Source organism: Necator americanus, chromosome II (assembly GCF_031761385.1).
Source record: "Necator americanus strain Aroian chromosome II, whole genome shotgun sequence".
NCBI classification, from domain to species: domain Eukaryota; kingdom Metazoa; phylum Nematoda; class Chromadorea; order Rhabditida; family Ancylostomatidae; genus Necator; species Necator americanus.
Genome location: NC_087372.1, coordinates 29208661 through 29225060, shown reverse-complemented (window position 1 = coordinate 29225060; position 16400 = coordinate 29208661). Strand labels below are relative to the sequence as shown.

The window sequence follows — 16400 nt, the reverse complement described above, 5'->3', positions numbered from 1 at the left end:
TTCGCGGAAGCTTTTCTCGTGAACGCTGCCTCCAAGAGTACAATAAGATTACGGTGTCCAAAGTGGTCATATAGTATCTAGTTAATTGCACATCACTTTTGTGAGACTTTTCTCCACATAAACTGAGGACACAACTAGTACTAGGCCCATTTCCATTATCCGTAAAAGTCATTGGCTTACATATGTAGGCAAAATCAGTGTTTCCTTGGGTTTGATTTTAACCAATGCGTCTTTAAAGAGATCTTAAACAGTTGATGTATGTAAAAGTCGTGAGAATATGATTGAAGACAGCAAACGAGAGAATATTCGAACTTGAGTGCCATGGTTTGGCTGATTTCAGAGTTTTTGGAAAGATGCCAGGTTGCCACCGCGTTGATGGTGTGTTGATGTTCTTTACAGTCTGTTTAATCTGCTCTAGATTTGGTGTCTCCAGTTTCTCCAAGGTAAACGATTACTTTCACATACAGTAAATGGTGAAAGTAGATTTTTTTTTAGAAAGGCACTTCTTCGCTTAACCCACCACAAATCCTCCTCAAGCGCCCTGTTCACATTGGGTAATAAAATCGCTCTCACAGTTTCTTTGCTCAATTCTGGAACCATTCGTTGTTCTGTGGCCCTAGGAGCAGATGTCAACGGCAACTCATTGTTGTCGTTGAATTAGTCCCGCGTATGATAATAAAAAAATCGTCTGGGCTTTGACTAACTTGACCTAATTAGCGCCTAAGTTGTATTGAAGACACCATATCCCGAATATGACGATGTTGGGATCTCTCCAGGAAAAGCTAAAGTTAGAGGTGTATATTACGAGTACAAGCGTGTAATAACGCTCATAAAGCTTTTTTTTTTTGATTTGTCGAAAATTCCTTCGAATATGTCTTCTTAGGAGGAAAAGATCTGTTTGAATAGTGCTGATTTCGAAGAGTTCTGCTCATTCAAATTTTCATCACAAACTCCGTCGGACTCTATAGAAGGTTACTATCACCTAGTTACTATCACGCCGACTCACATGATACTTTGAGTTACGCACCGAGCAACGCCCGTGATACCGCATTGATGACTGCACTCGAAAGAATAGAATAGGTACAGAGAAGAATGTTATGATTTTCAGATTTCTATTCCAGCTGGTCCCCATTTTCCTACTTCATTTATTTGCTAAATTGCCCGAGATCGTAGAAAAATCAGTTTAATCGTAGAAATTTCTTTGACATAGTGACTTTAATTTAATTTCGAAGAGCAAAAATGCAGGTAGAAACAAATTGGAAATTATTGAAAACTCTTGAAATTGAAGAGTTTGGTTCTTAAAAATGGGGAATTTTCATTAAATAAATAAATATAAATACACGAATACAAATATAGCAGTAAAAATTTCCAAATAAGTGGGTAAATACACAAAAATAAGCTTTTTCCTTTAAAAAAACACTTCTTTCCACTATCCAGAAAAGTTTCCATCTTTGCAGCCTCAAAACTGACCTCAGCTAAAACGTTATATGGAAAAATCGAAAAAAAATTCGTAGGACAGGCACCGTTCTCTACTGTGATGCGAATGCAAACCTCATTTGTTAACGATTAACGAACTGCGAAAAATCACAATAAGTAATGTAAAACACCGAAGTTGTAACTTTAGCTGCAGAAGACAGAAAATCCTGTTGAGCTCGAAATTCAAGAGGCAAAGTACAACAAATTGCAGATTTTTTGTTGTTGTTTTTTTTTGTTTTGTTTTCTGTTGTTACAACACATTGCAGTTCCTGGGGTTGAAACACGATACTGCAGTCAGTTTTTATCATCTTCCGAAGTTACGAAATTATAGCTGTGAAAGATATCAAATTGTTTCTAATAGAATGTACATAGGTTACGAATATGTGACTATCATTTTGCTTTTCGCAAAATGTGTTCACTTCAAAAATTATATCTTTGGGGCAAAATTATCCCGGACTCAGCTTTGTTAATGTGTTGTCGCAGGTAGTTTTTCCGAAGAACATTTTAGTGGTGGTTTTAAAGAGCTTTATAATTATATCTTTAGAACACGCACACGAATCTAATTATATACAGATATTACTGCAGTGATCAAATTGAGGTGGGCTATGAAAAAAAGAAAAAGACGCGGATTCGCGTCTTTTTTTTCTGTCGAATGATTAGGGATTCCACTGTAGATTATGAGTATGAGCGTTATTACGCACTTGCGCCCGTAATCCACACCCCCAACTCTATCCTTTCTTGGAGAGATCCCAAGATCGTCACTTTCATGGTGTATTGCCTTTAATGTAGTCGGGTCAAAGCGACATGAAGCACGTTGTAGTTGCGCAAGCGGCTACGCTCGAAGTGGCGCTTTGGAGATTGGCGCTTGGAGTCGACATGGGACCATACCGAACTGCAGCGATGGATGCTGCTAGCAAGAGTCCTTCCGCGATCGTAACCATTACGCTCCGCCGCGCCGCTTCGAGTGCAGTCGCTTACGCAACGATATCATGCTTCCTGCAGTTTTGACCCTACTACATATCTCTCCCATAAGATCTTCATTCAAAAAGGTTTCCATAGTAAGTATGTAGAACGATAAAATAGGGCTGAAACCTCCAAAAAGAATTATTTCATTTTTTTCTCCTAACAATACGTGGCTGAAATCCTATAAGATGAGGAACCCGAGACCAAAGCACCAAGTGGTCAAAACGACGTAAAGCTTGCTAAAGTTGCGTAATTGTCTGCGCTCGAAGCAGCGCGTTGGAGCAAGCGGTTGGAATCGAGGTGGAACCATCGTGAAGTGCAACGCTTTGGCCCGATTATGCCAAGTGTAATATGACTTGACTTTGATCGTTCTTGCGTTATTACTATGCCATGTATGTAGCTGGATGTGAGGACCTCACTGTAAGTATTCAGACAGCGAGTATCATTAAAGGAGCGGAGAAAGTACAAGGGAATATTCTTTTACAATTTGTATGTTAATTACTGCAAGGGAGAATAGCGGGGTAGAGATAATTAATTGATGATCATCCTTGTACTATCGACTGTATTGCGGAACTGTTTAGTTCTCTGCATCTATTGTTCTATTTTCTTTCTTCGCAGTCATAATTGCATTCATATCACTTCTTCTTTCTGGGTACTATAGGATCTCTGTGAAGTTTTTAGTGGTGAGTTTTACTGCTGTTTATAAAAGCCTCTGAAACGCGCCGTTGACATAGCCGGCCAGGTCAAAACGAATTAACCCTCGGGGCAGTTGTGTAAGCGGCTGCTCTCGAAGTGGCGCGCTGGAGTGTAGGATCGAGTTGGAACCTCGCTAACAGCACTCATCGCTGCAGTCCTTGGCGCAGGTCCCGCCTCGACCTCAACTGCTAGCTCCACCGCTTCGCTTACGCAATTGCACCGAGTGTCAGAACGTTTCGAAACGACTTTATACAATACTTTATTAAAACCAAGTCATTCAGCTCTTGAATAATGACCCATCTTATCTCCTTTCGCTCGATACTTGGATAGAAGCGATTTACCTGGTAAATTCATTTCCCGCATTTTATTGGCAAGATTTTTGACAGTATTGAAAAGCATTTCAGTCACTATTGCTTCTTAGTATTGCGGATGGCTCACTTCACTCTCTCGGAGCTTCTTGTTCGTTTGGAAACAACATAATAAGGTAAGGACGTGATTGCCACTGGAGAAGCATTTGGATGGTGGTAGTGCCCCAAAACAGCGACAAGTAATATGAGCTGTGTTTATAACAGTTCGTAACAAAGCGAAAGAGCTTTATGAATTGTACAGAAGTGTACTACCAATTAAAAAATATCTCTACGAAACGATGAGTGATATGATATGATATGAGTATTCGTATACGGGATGGGAGACTATGGAGAGGGGAGTGATTCCGTCCATTTCTTATTAATTGCAGTAAAAAACGGCCCGGAAGATGCGGCGTGTGCACACTGCTGGCGCGCTCCAGTCGGACTCCTTGTAGAAAATAGAGCGCCAGAACGCCCGGTTCGGGCGGTTTTTTACGGCAATTAGAAAGAAATGGACGGAATCACCCCCTCTCCATAGTCTCCCATCCCGTATACGAATACTCCACCTGAAATCCGTACCACCTCAAATTCGTCGAGTGATGCCTTTAAGCAAAAGCAATGAACAGGCTGCTGAGGCAGCCGAAGCGATGGTGGCGCGTTCTGAAGTACCTCGTAGGAAAAAAACGCCGTTTTTCAGAATTCGGGGAAACTAAATGGGGCCATATTTATACTCGTAATCTACATCTAAATTCAATACTTCCCCACATGTTCCCCAACTACGTCAGTTTCGTGATACGCTGCCTTTAACAATTTGACGTTCTGACATCTGAGTTTGTCAAGAACTGAATGCAACAAGGTTTGAGATGCTTTGTGAAATGTCACGAGTGTGGCGTAAAAAAGTTAGAGGATCAGCTCTTTCTGATTAAGTCGAATAAAAGGCCCACTGAATTTGTTCTCGAACGAATTAAAGTGTGAAAACATTTACATACCATGAACGTTAGTGATGAATTAACCATACGGAATAATTAAGTTACTTCCAAAGCTGCAATCATCGAAAAACCTGTTCAGGAAAAAGCATTGTTGTTCTTTTTTTCCTGGACGCCTTAAGACATTACTAGACAGAAAGAGAAGCGACTCGAGCGTATATTAGGGTCGAAACGAAATGGAGCACGGTTGAATTGCGTAAGGCTGTGAACTCTGCGGGCAGCCTAGGCGGCTACGCTCGAAGCGGTGTGGTGGAGCGGCTAAGATCGCGGTGGAATCTTTGCTAGCATCACCCATTGCTGCAATTGACGGTGGTCCCACTTCGATTCTAACACCTGTCTCCACCGCGTCGCTTCGAGCGCAACTACGCAACTGCACAGTGCTTCATGTCGTTTTGACCCGACTATATGTTTAGTTATAATCAGATTCTACTACGATGAAACGATAAAGCCATCGACGTAACCATTTTCAACATTTCAGGAATATCACTCATTCGATTTACTTCAATACAATATTCGTCTTCGTCTGTAGTTTATTATTTGGAATGACCACCTGTGTCGGTTTAGAGTTGAAATATAGACAACACAGAAAAATTGATGCTCCTACACATGCTATTCGTAAGTTATGTGTTTGTGAGGGCATCTAAATCACTTAGTATCCCATGTACACTTGCTCTTCCCAACTGTTGGAATGTGCCACAATATAAGGAAAAACAGAAGCTGTAGTACTAAAGGGGATTTCGGTACTGTATAAAGATGTATATCATCCATAACTCGAGATTTTTTGGCCGAGTAGTAACGTGACTGAATTCCGTCAAAAGGAGGATCACCCTTGGTTCTAAAATATTCGGACAAAATAGAATTTCTATAGATGTATACGCGTGGTAAAAGGATGATGCGGGTCATCGCGTTCATACGCATGCTTCTTTATTAATTGAGTTGTGGCGTTCAATGTGCCCTCATCCAGTGCGACCACAACACAGTCTCTCCTTGATAAGCATAGTCTGGGCCGTCAATAGGTTGGCAAATAGAGCATGGTTTTCGCAGAATAATTACAGTTACCCACAGTATGGGGATAGGAAAATAACCTGTCCTTGTCTAAAAAAATATAAGCTAAATGTCATATGTTATAATAAGTTCATATAATGGTGTCACCACGCTGCATTTACGTAAGCGGTTGGGCACACGAAGCGGCGCCGTGGAGCGTTGCGGTTGTGTAAGAGGATGCAGCAATCGAGGAGAGTATTGCTGTTCCATGGAAGTTCTTTAACCACATGACAAAGATGGGTAGCACACTGCAAAACTTCATTTGGAGCGGATAAAGGCGCCTTGGGACATGTTGTATCAGCCATCTCGTCGGCGGAGGCAATTTCCTGATCAATGGAGCGATGGGACTCGCCAACTTTCGCGACCCTTAGACAATTGTCCAACACACTCCAGTCATAAGAAATGTGAGAAAAACCAACCTGTGTTGATCTTAAGTCACACAGGGTAATAGGCTGGAAGTAGTTAGACGAAGATAATCGCGCGGTTTTTTAGCCTAGCTGATGTAAAACTAGATAAGAGCAGAGAAGATGAACGAATGACAAAAGACAACTAAGGCTGCCCACAGAGTTCAGATCCGCGCGGAGACGCGATTTGGCGGCACTGCGGTTTTGGTGGTTATTGACTATTCACAACAGTACGCTCAGTCAACCACCAAAACCGCAGAGCCGCCGAACCGCGCGCTCTCGCGCGGCTCTCAATTCTGCGGGCAGCCTAACGGAAGCTTTGATAAGTATCCATGATCACCACAATTTCGTTGTCACGTAATGTCTAACGGATATGAGAACGTTGGAAATTACGCAGATATTAGGAGGAAGCTTCACTTACGACTGCGCGATATCAGAATATCATACAGTCGTAAGTGACTCCTACAAATTTTCAGAGGGACTTGTTTGGAGGAAGTTTCTTTCATGTTTATTTTTACAGGAAATATGCTTGAGAAATATATAGACAATCAAGATTTTTCGACGCCATTGTATTATTTTGCCGTTTCTAACCCATTCACAAAAGCCGCTACTGCTGTTCTGGTTATGGCATTTACACTCCTATCTTCTGCAGTACACGTAAGACGTTAGGCATAATTTTACTACTACTAGATTGGATACTTGATTACGCTTCGAAAAAAAAAGCTTCCAAGCTAGGACTCCTACTTTTTCCAAGGAGCTCAGATAAAAGATTATGGTTCTAGAATTTTTTTAGAAGAGAGGTATACAAGAGCGCTCCATCTTTGTTGTGCAACTATTGTAGTGGAAAAAAAATCGACTTCATCTCCGAGTTATCTTCTTCTATGTCGTAGGGCACATCAGATGGCCGCCAACATTAACGAGGGATTGGATGTAACGACCTTCGCCCGTTACAGGGATCAACATCAACGGAGGGTTCTCCCCTATTGCTTAAAAGCATCACTCGACGAATTTGAGGTGGTGCAGATTTCAGGTGGAGTATTCGTATACGGGATGGGAGACTACGGAGAGGGAGGTGATCCCGTCCATTTCTTCCTAATTGCCGTAAAAAACGGCCCGGAATATTCGGGCGTTTCGGTGCGCTATTTTCTACAAGGAGTTCGATTGGAGCGCGCCAGTCTTGTGCACGCACCGCATCTTCTGGGCCTTTTTACGGCAATTAGGAAGAAATGGACGGAATCACTCCCCTCTCCATAGTCTCCCATCCCGTATACGAATATTTCACCTGAAATCTGTACCACCTCAGATTCGTGGGATGATGCCTTTAAGGTACTCGCTGGGAATGGTGCGGTGAAAGCTGCTGACCGACACCGAACCAGGCGGTCGACGACAAATTCTTCACGCGGCAGCTACGCGAGTTCACCGCTCCAGTCTAAGAAAAGACCAGCACAATAACAAGCGCCCTCAAATCGCTCGGCCACTCACCACCAACGTGAAACCCTGACTGGAAAACGGGCTCCCAATCACCATATTCTCTATATCTCGCTCCATCAGACTACACTTGCTCCTGGCCTTTAAAGGCAGCATACCACGAATCAGGGGTGGTACGGATTTCAGGTGGAGTATCCGCATACGGGGTCGCAGATTATGGAGACCAGAGTGATTCCGCTCATCTCTCCTTGAATCACTGCAGGGAGCCGGCCTTTGAATACTGTTTTGTACAGTGCCTTTTATTGCAGCGCACCACCCTTGCACGCATAGCGTCCCTTACTGCCTATCGGGGCAGTTCGAATTGATTTTCGACGAATCGCAGGACGGAGGCGGCGCAAGGGGTGGAGTTGCAATAGATGGCGTCGTACAAAACAGCATTCTGGAGGCGGCTGTTTGCGGTGATGCAGGAGAAATGAGCGGAACCACCCTCGTCTCCATAATCAACGACCCCATATACGTACTCCACCTGAAATCCGCACCACCTCAGATTAGTGGTATGCTGCCTTTAAGCTTCTCCCGAAGCAAAAACTGTCCAGTTCTTTCACTGATCTCAAATCCGCTGTTGAGTTGCTCTTTGAGTCTCAGTTCCCCACCTTCTGGTCCCAGAAAATTGTAATGAAAATGAAACACCGCGAGAGACATTATGGAGAATACATTGACGGATGGTCATCAATGTGTGATTAAGAAACTATCAAATTGTAAAATGTGTATGTGTAAAGAAATGAGTAACCAACCCAATATATTTGCGTGAATACTATTCACAATTTCATTTCAGAAATTCACATTAAGTTCCCTAATTTTGTCAGTTGGTTGGGCGTAGATGTGACAAAAGTGATAGATGATAAAACTGACCGTTTTTTGAGATGATCACCTTAAATTTTTATCAATCAATTTCCCAGTTGTTTCAAGTGGTTCAAGTATTGAGCTCTTGGAGACGTTTCCTTCTACGAACTTTTCGCTCCGTAGTTTCCATTGTTTTTGTTGACCTGTACATCAGAAAACGGAGAACATCACAGTCATAGTAATAGTAGGAATAAGTTTCAGTCCGTTTTGTAGAATAAGTGGTAAGGAGTCGAAGAAAGTAAACTGATGTGTTTTCACAATAAAAAAATGATACCAATAGGTGTAACATCCTAACCATTCAAATTAAATCAGACCTGGTCTGGATAGATGGTTGAATGACACTACGATTAATTCTGCGTTCAGTGGAAGAAAATCATGTTTTATAGAAATTCCTTCCCAGGCCTAATGCCTTACGATACTATTTTGAAGGTGCTTGCTGCTGAAGATGTCGTAATGATGGTTTTTCATTTCTGCCCGTCACTTCTGAAGCTGAATAGCTCTATAGTACGCCATTGTATTTTAAGTATTATGTTCATTACACTGTCCGTAGTCTACTACAATCTCACCCACTTGGTTGGTGTTTTATTCACTTTGAAACTCGAATATGTAAAAAGATAAAAGGATGCCTGTTCATCCTTTTTTTTAACAAGCTAGTAAGTCTCGTTACAGTGATCAGATCACATGCCGGTAAAAAGGCATGGAAAACCATAGAATCTGTACTATTTTTTCTAATTGCAGAAGCGATAGAGCATAAAGCCAGTTATGCTGAGTTTGACTCATATCCATTTATATTGTATTGATTTTATTACCATTGGCTCACATTATCGAAACGCGCCGCATCTACAAGCGAAGCGTTTGAGGTTAATGAGGTCATCTCAAGAGCCTATTCGAGCAAAACAAATGAATAGACTGCTGAGAGAACCGGAGCATATAGAAATATGGCGCGTTCTAAAGTACCTTGTAAGAACAAACGCAGTTTCTCACGCCGTTTTTGAGGACGCTCAGCAAACGACATATTTGCATGGTGTCCCTGTATTTATGCAGTCTTTTCAGGAAGGCATTGAAAAATCCTACGTTCCTGTTTTTATGGCTACTTGTGTGCTAGCCGTGTGGGAATGTATATGTGTGAGCTGGAATTATACAACGTTTAGACTTCTAGTAAATATAAGAGTGAGTTAAGTCAACCAGAGGTGTAACGTAAACAGAAGAGAAAACATTTGAAACCAGATACATTTACAATTCTTCTAACACAAGGGCAGGACATGACTACAGCATGACTTGCAACAATTTTCTCAAAGATTTGTGCTCAACTGTGTTTTGTTAGGTTCCACGAACGCTTTTATTCTTTTTTTTTATCAATCACTGCTTTAAAATTCCCCACCATTTCTTCCTATGATTCTGTGTTAAAGGATTCGAAATCATCATGCTATATAATAGCGCGTATAATAGCGCATTTAGTTCGCGTATGTTTTTCTGTGTCGCGAAAGTAGTAGTAGAAAGTAGAAAGTAGAAAGCGAAAGTAAAGTATGCAAAACTTTGCACCGAACCAGCGCCACCCGACTGAAAGGCTATCCTTCTGCCACTGAGCCACATTCGAAAACTACTTGAATTTATATAAAACACCTGATAGGACCGGTTAATTTTAGTTATGTGTTAAGAACAGGATATAAAACTTTATGAGGGATCCCCCCCAATTCTACAAAGCAATTGAAGTGATTATATGGATTGAAAGTTTTTGTTAATTACATTAACTGATCACAAACTTATCGCATTCACTTTCGAGATTTTTCTTCTAGTTTTTCAAAGGTTTTTGAAGGTGGAGTACCTTTTTCTTGCAGAACTCAAAAAAGAACTAAGAAGTAAAAAACTAAGAAATTGTGACTTGTTATAATTCTCTTTTCAATATCTTTTTAACGACCTTTCCTCAAGTTTTACTGGTATAACATGATTAAGAATAACAATTACGTCTCTAAATTTCGTTCCAGAGGAAGCATGTTATGATGCTCAAGAGCTTAAGTCAAACTCTGCAAAAAAAAAACTTAATGTGAAAACTTGTCAAACGTCTAATCCTCGCATTAAATTGCACTTGCTATTGAATTGCAATTGCAGTCGGAATTGAATTGGAATTGCAAAGTTTACAGTGCTTCCATTTTTCATGTCGTTGCGGAAAAAAAACTTGTAGTATAAAGGTACAACAAACTTTCGCTTCCACTTCTTTTTTTTTGAGGTGTTTGAGGTGAGATTTTGCACATATTTTTTTCTTTCGAAAAGTGAGATCTTGGTAAGATAGTTCCCGCAACATCAAATGAGCGGAATGCTGACAGAAGGGAAAGAAGCGAGTTGCTGAAGTGGTGCGCCAGCGCCAGGAGGCAGAGACAGAAGTTATGGAGGCACTCATAACTTCAGATTTTGCGGCTTCTCTGGAAAGTACTAAGATTGAGGAGATCAGTTCTCCAGCGTCAGATAAATGCGCATATGGCTCCACCGTTCAGTTTAGGTGGTGGAACGTATTTCACGGCATCATGTAGATGCGCCGGTACAAGAAAATAGGATAAGACGAGTCCACGACGTCAAAGTGCGTCAAGATCAGAAAACAGTAAAATGAAGTGAGACGGATAGCCTGCATGGCGATAAACAAAAGTTGGTCCTTCGTATGACCACTTCTGTATACGTTACACTCATCATGCTCACCAGATGAATTCTTTGGAACATATATATATTACATGCACGTCGACTTTAGTAGGAGTTAGCCGTTTACGTGACCTGACGCGGGATCCTTATCTTTATCAGTATAATGATGACTTTCACGTTATTAAGCACTATCACACCACTCTATGTTAACTGAGGGGGACGAGGACGAGAAAACTTAGATATTATAGCGGTATAGAAGGAATATTATGCTCTAAAATAAAGGGCATAATCTGTCGCGTGTGTATATAGTTTGGTCAAAACGACAAGAAGCACGGATAGTTACATAAGCGGCTGTGTTCGAATGAACGCTTGGAGCATACCGGTTGGGATCGTCTAAGGATTCTCGTTACCGCCACTCATCTCTGCAGTTCGCCACGGTGTCACCTCGATGTCTCCACCACACCGCTTCGAGCGCACCTGCTTACACAACTGTACGCGGTTCATGTTGTCTTGATCCGACTATATGTATGGGTGTGGAGCGAGATATTAGAGAGCAGAGAGACGGGCCTCATGGCGTCGAATAGGTGCACCGGCGCAAGAAAGCGATAAAAGGTGCTGAGACGAGTCCGATGGCGCAAAGATTGGAATCAGCACAATTATTGATGCAGCAGTACCGAGCAGTACTCCCAAGCGTATTTGTCAAGAGGTGAATGAAACGTTGTGAACAGTTTCATAGCCGTGATAACTGCATGTGTTATCACGGTTCTTTCCCTATATATTCCTCTGCATTTCTGTTTGTTGCATGTTTGTCTCAGATTGGTAACATCCCGCAGAAATTGGAAACAAGTGTGCAAACAGCTGTTTGAATGAAAGCTGACAGATTTGACATAGAGCCTTAATTTTGTCGCAATGCTGACGTTGACGTAATTTCATGTCAGCATAGTGACAAAGTTAAGTTACGTAATTTCATGTTGTCATTTCATGTCCATGTTCATTCTGTGTTAATTTTTGGAGAAAAGGGTGGGAATACCTAATATTTCAAGAACAATGTTTAAATTCAAGCAACAGCTAAAAAAGATGCGAGGAGGAGAGAAATTCTATTCTGAGGCAAAAATTTACAGAATGTGCCACTACTTTTAGTTTTTTATTGATCAGATGAGGCGAGCGAAGCGAAATTACGAGAAGTTTGAAGGGTATTCAAGAGAAAAGTTTTAAAAAGACCACTGAAGGAGGGGTTAGCCGGATTTTCAGACAGGTAATACTAATATTAGGGTGTTCGGAAAGTATCTGCCGAAATGCGGCAAAATTTCAAAACAACACAATTTTTTAACAACATTTTATTATTCGACGAAATAATCTCCATCAACATCGACAACCTTTGTCAACGTCTCACAAAATCACGGATTCCTTTGGCGTAGAACTCCGGCGACTTTGAGGCGAAGAAAGCCCGAAGGTCATTTTCGAGGTGGTCACGATCATCGTAGCGCTTCTCTTCCAGGTGATGCTGAAGCGATCGGAAGAGGTGGTAGTCGCTCGGGGCCTGGTCTGGTCTATGCGGTGGGTGCAGAACTTCCCATCCGAGCTCCAGAATTTTCTGGGAAAACTTCTTCGCGATGTGAGGGCGCGCGTCATCGTGCAGCAGGCGAACGTTGTCGAGCTTCGGGTGCTCCTTGCTGATCTTGTCGGCCAGTCTTTGCAGTCGAGCGCAGTAGACCTCGGCAATAACTGTGGTGTTGTCCGGCAGCAGTTCAAAACGGTAGATTCCATGAACTCCCCACCAGTCGCTCAGCAAGACCTTCCTCTCATGGATTTCACCTTCCATGAAAGGATCCGGCACTTCATCGCCAGCGCACCACGCACGATTGTGGGTGTGGTTGACGTAGAAGACCCACTTTTCATCTCCAGTGACAATGGTGTCCAGCCAGTCTAATCCGCGGCTTCTGGAGAGCAGCTGAGTGCAGATGTCCAGGCGTCTTTGGCGGTTGCCGTCGCTTAATGCATGTGATAGCCACTTTTCCACCATTCCGAGAGATTGCAGTCCATTGCTCACGGTGGACAGCGAACAGCCAAGATTGACAGCAAAATACCGCACCCCTTCATATGGATACTGCTCACCAGATTCTTCAGTTCGTCGAACGATATTGCAGTCGGTCGACCAGATCTAGGCTCATCTTCGAATTTCTTGTTTCCGGCTTTGAAGCGCTGGAACCAGGCGCGCACAGACCTCTCAGAAGGGGCTTCAGTGCCAAATACTTGACTTAAGTTTCGATGGGCTTCAGCAGCGAGGTGGCCAGACTCGAACTCGTAAAGGAGTACGTGTCGAATATGGGTGGAATGTTCGCCCATTTAGGATGAAATAGGCAAGGAAGAGGGAGCCAGATATGTCATTTGTATACAAACGGTAGTGTCCTTATATAATATATTTAGAACGGGAACTTCCAGAAGATCTCAAAAAATTTGCGCTACTGCGAAATTTTTGGCAGATACTTTCCGAACACCCTAATATTAAAATAAGTGAGTGAAGGTGAAAAGAGTAAGCATACTATGACATTAAGGGTATTGGGTTCTCTTCACGAATGCGTAGGGTTGAGTGTGCTGTTGACGAGTATGACAGCGACTATACCCAATTTTCCCTAGTTATCCAGAAAAACTGCGAGGAAACAATCTTGTCGCACTGAACCCTCTTACGAGGCACCCAACAACATGCCATGTTTGTACAGGCAGACATACATGTCCCTCTTTCAGCGAGCAGAAGGGACAGCGTCAACAGTCGTTTAATTACTCGCTAGCTCGCGATGGCGTGTATGTCTGCTCTCGCAAAAGTGGCACGTTGTTAGGTCCCTCGTAGGAAGATTGGTCCATGTTGCTGCTCTGCACTGACTGGTCGATAGGGCTGCAGTAGATAGAACAATGGGCTTTCTAGGATATTTTCTTTTTTCCCTTTCTTTTTCTTTTTATTTTTGGTTCCCTTTATGTAGCGGTGGGCGGTAGCGCAGTCGGTAAGAGAGTTCCGTTGTGGCTGCAGCATGATCGATCGATTCGATTCGATTCCGCCCTTGCGCCAACCGAGCCCTTCATCCCTCCGGGGTCGATCGATTGGTGCCAGACTTGTCTGGAAGAATAAAAATACTGACTTGACACATCAGCTAGCCCCTGCAAGTCATTGTATATGCCGGTTACACGTTCGTAAATCTCAAATGATTCTGAATTGAACGTGGTGGCGCATCCCAAGCGGATTGATTAACCCCAGGCACTTTGTGCTTTATCCTTTTTTGTCTAGCCATAAATAATTTGGCCAACTTCGTAATCGTAGTTGTTGCAAAATTCTTTTTTTTTTGACATCGATATCGTTGCTCAATGAGTTATCGGAACGTGCGGAGGAGCAGTGTACCAGGCCGTCGAGGATATGACGAATCAGACCGACCCTATATGTTCTGCGGCGACTACACAACACTTTATTGTTTTGAAAAATCGAAATGCTCTACGAGCTTCTGTCATGATCCGTCGAGTCTAATGTTAGATCCAGAATTGTCGGTTTCAGCCCTTTGAGACGTTATGAAATCCATGCTCTTCTTAGAAAACCTTTAACGTTGCTCCACATTTGTTCTGGATCTACAGTAATGATCTCTAATTTATCCTGGATTTGAAATTATTTATCCTGGATTTCAGACAATGGGTACGTCAGCCTCTCCTGTGATTACTTATGGGCAACGCATAAGCGTTTATCTCCATTTTGCTTGGCGATATATCATCCCCATGATTCTAATGGTATGTACAAAAAATATTTAAGAATTTAAAACATTCCACCAAGCACTATGGGCTTTAATTCTTCACCTCAATGTGTATGTTGCCGCGTACGTGCCGCCACAATCTCGTTGCAGAATTCCGACGTCCAATGTGTGCTCCTGGAGCAACTACTTAGATTTCAATTCATTCGATGCAATTTCAAGACCACTACAAATCCTATAAAAATCGCCGCAAAACACCACTAAGCATGGAGCGCGATGAAGTCTATCGTCTGCTACATTAGTCTAAAGACACATAGTTTCTCATACAGTTTATGTGTATATTCGGGTCAAAGCGACATGAAACACGGTGCACTTGCGTAAGCGGCTGCGTTCGAAGCGGCGCGGTGGAGATGGAGTGGGAACATCGCACATTCGAATCAATTTCCTTCGTCGTAGACTACCAAAGTTCGAACCACATTAAGAGAGAATAAAAATTTTTGGATATAATATAAAGTCAAAAAACCATGTTAGATAGAATTCATAGATTTTTTCATGACGTTTTGGAAGATTAATTAGGGTTTGTTACGAAAGAAGAGATACCCCCAGAAGGCGATAGTAAGGCCTACAAAAAAACCAGAACAAAATTTATGGTCGATATTTTCGCAAAATTATTGAGCTGTTGGGCTGTATAGGATCATCACTGTCATACAATTACTCATATTTCAGGTAACTGCACTGTATGGTCTCTCTAGTGAAACTTTCGGCGTAGAGTTATCATGGACGACTGTAGTAACTTCATTCATTTGTGCAATGCCATTCTTTCATGCCATAAAAGAGGTATTCATACAATATATGTACGAAACAAAACAGTAATATCAAAATCGGTGGAACGCTAGTTTTCCTAACGTTGACTTTGGCGTTCGTTGAGAGTTCGCAAATTCTTCCACGTTTAGAAGAGGCTCTTCTTCTTCTTCTTTATGCTCTCATACTGGTGCTCATAGAGCTTTCATCGAATTTTCATTCCTTCTTCAAACACATGAACGAGTACAAAGAAAATTATTTGGTGCTGGAAACTACTGGAAATATGGAATAGCATGGCGTAAAATCCCTGGAACAGTGGATCATAAGCAACGTTACGAAATCGGTTTAGTGACTCATGTATTGCCTATTTCCTTGCCTGTGCTACGAAATTTCTTCTCATTTCTTTTGCATTTCCATCTCGAGACCAGTATTCCCTCTTTCTTTCTGCAAAATTCTTTAGAATAATACATTATGCGGAAAGATTCGAATACTTCTTTCTTTTCTTTCGGAGCTGTGTTACATTGGTGAGAATTTTTCGGTGATTATGTCCATGAGATTCGCGGACAATATCGCTTTTTCTTCCCCTTTTCCTCATATACTCATAATCGAACTTAACACTGTATTTGAACTTTATGTTAACCACAGTGACAGATACCCATTTTCAATTTCTTGTTGCGGATATTAAAAGGAGAGCAGGGACCTTCTATGTAGCACATCATTGGAAAATTTCCAGATCGCTGCTTCTTTTCCTTTTCGTTCACGTTACAATATATTTTAGGTGGCATCTTGTTGGCATAGAAATGGTGTGATGGCGAGCTTATTCCGATCAGCTGACAGATGGGGACCTCTTTCAATTCAGCACAGAAAAATGGCGGAGTTTGATGAGAAAGCAGCAAGAATTTCTTTCTAGGAGTAGCACCATAAAACTCTTAATTCAGAAACATTTCATAATCAAAATCTTAATTCTAAGACATCTAGTCATGGTTTTCGCAC

General features: G+C 42.0%; 2 protein-coding genes across 4 annotated transcripts in view; one reads left to right on the top strand and one right to left on the bottom strand.

The window, feature by feature from the left end:
* The window catches only part of RB195_019850 (uncharacterized protein), a gene marked incomplete at both ends in the record, with an annotated part of 25275 nt that extends 8958 nt beyond the window's left edge, over positions 1-16317 (top strand). Inside the window, 11 exons of one of the 3 annotated variants that reach the window (XM_064187886.1) lie at positions 341-443; positions 3021-3122; positions 3417-3479; positions 3540-3619; positions 4947-5083; positions 6437-6573; positions 8677-8820; positions 9301-9417; positions 14548-14646; positions 15333-15443; positions 16186-16317. In XM_064187886.1, coding sequence (XP_064043767.1) covers positions 341-443; positions 3021-3122; positions 3417-3479; positions 3540-3619; positions 4947-5083; positions 6437-6573; positions 8677-8820; positions 9301-9417; positions 14548-14646; positions 15333-15443; positions 16186-16317 — 1225 coding nt within the window. Of the gene's footprint in view, positions 1-340; positions 444-3020; positions 3123-3416; positions 3480-3539; positions 3620-4946; positions 5084-6436; positions 6574-8676; positions 8821-9300; positions 9427-14547; positions 14647-15332; positions 15444-16185 lie in introns of those variants that run through there. The other 2 variants (XM_064187888.1, XM_064187887.1) reach the window with 2 other exon arrangements.
* RB195_019851 (uncharacterized protein) lies at positions 12260-12901 on the bottom strand (the record flags this gene model as incomplete). Its single annotated transcript, XM_064187889.1, has 1 exon — positions 12260-12901. One exon carries the CDS (start codon positions 12899-12901, stop codon positions 12260-12262), a length of 642 nt encoding a protein of 213 aa, XP_064043769.1.
* Positions 16318-16400: the final 83 nt, after the last annotated feature.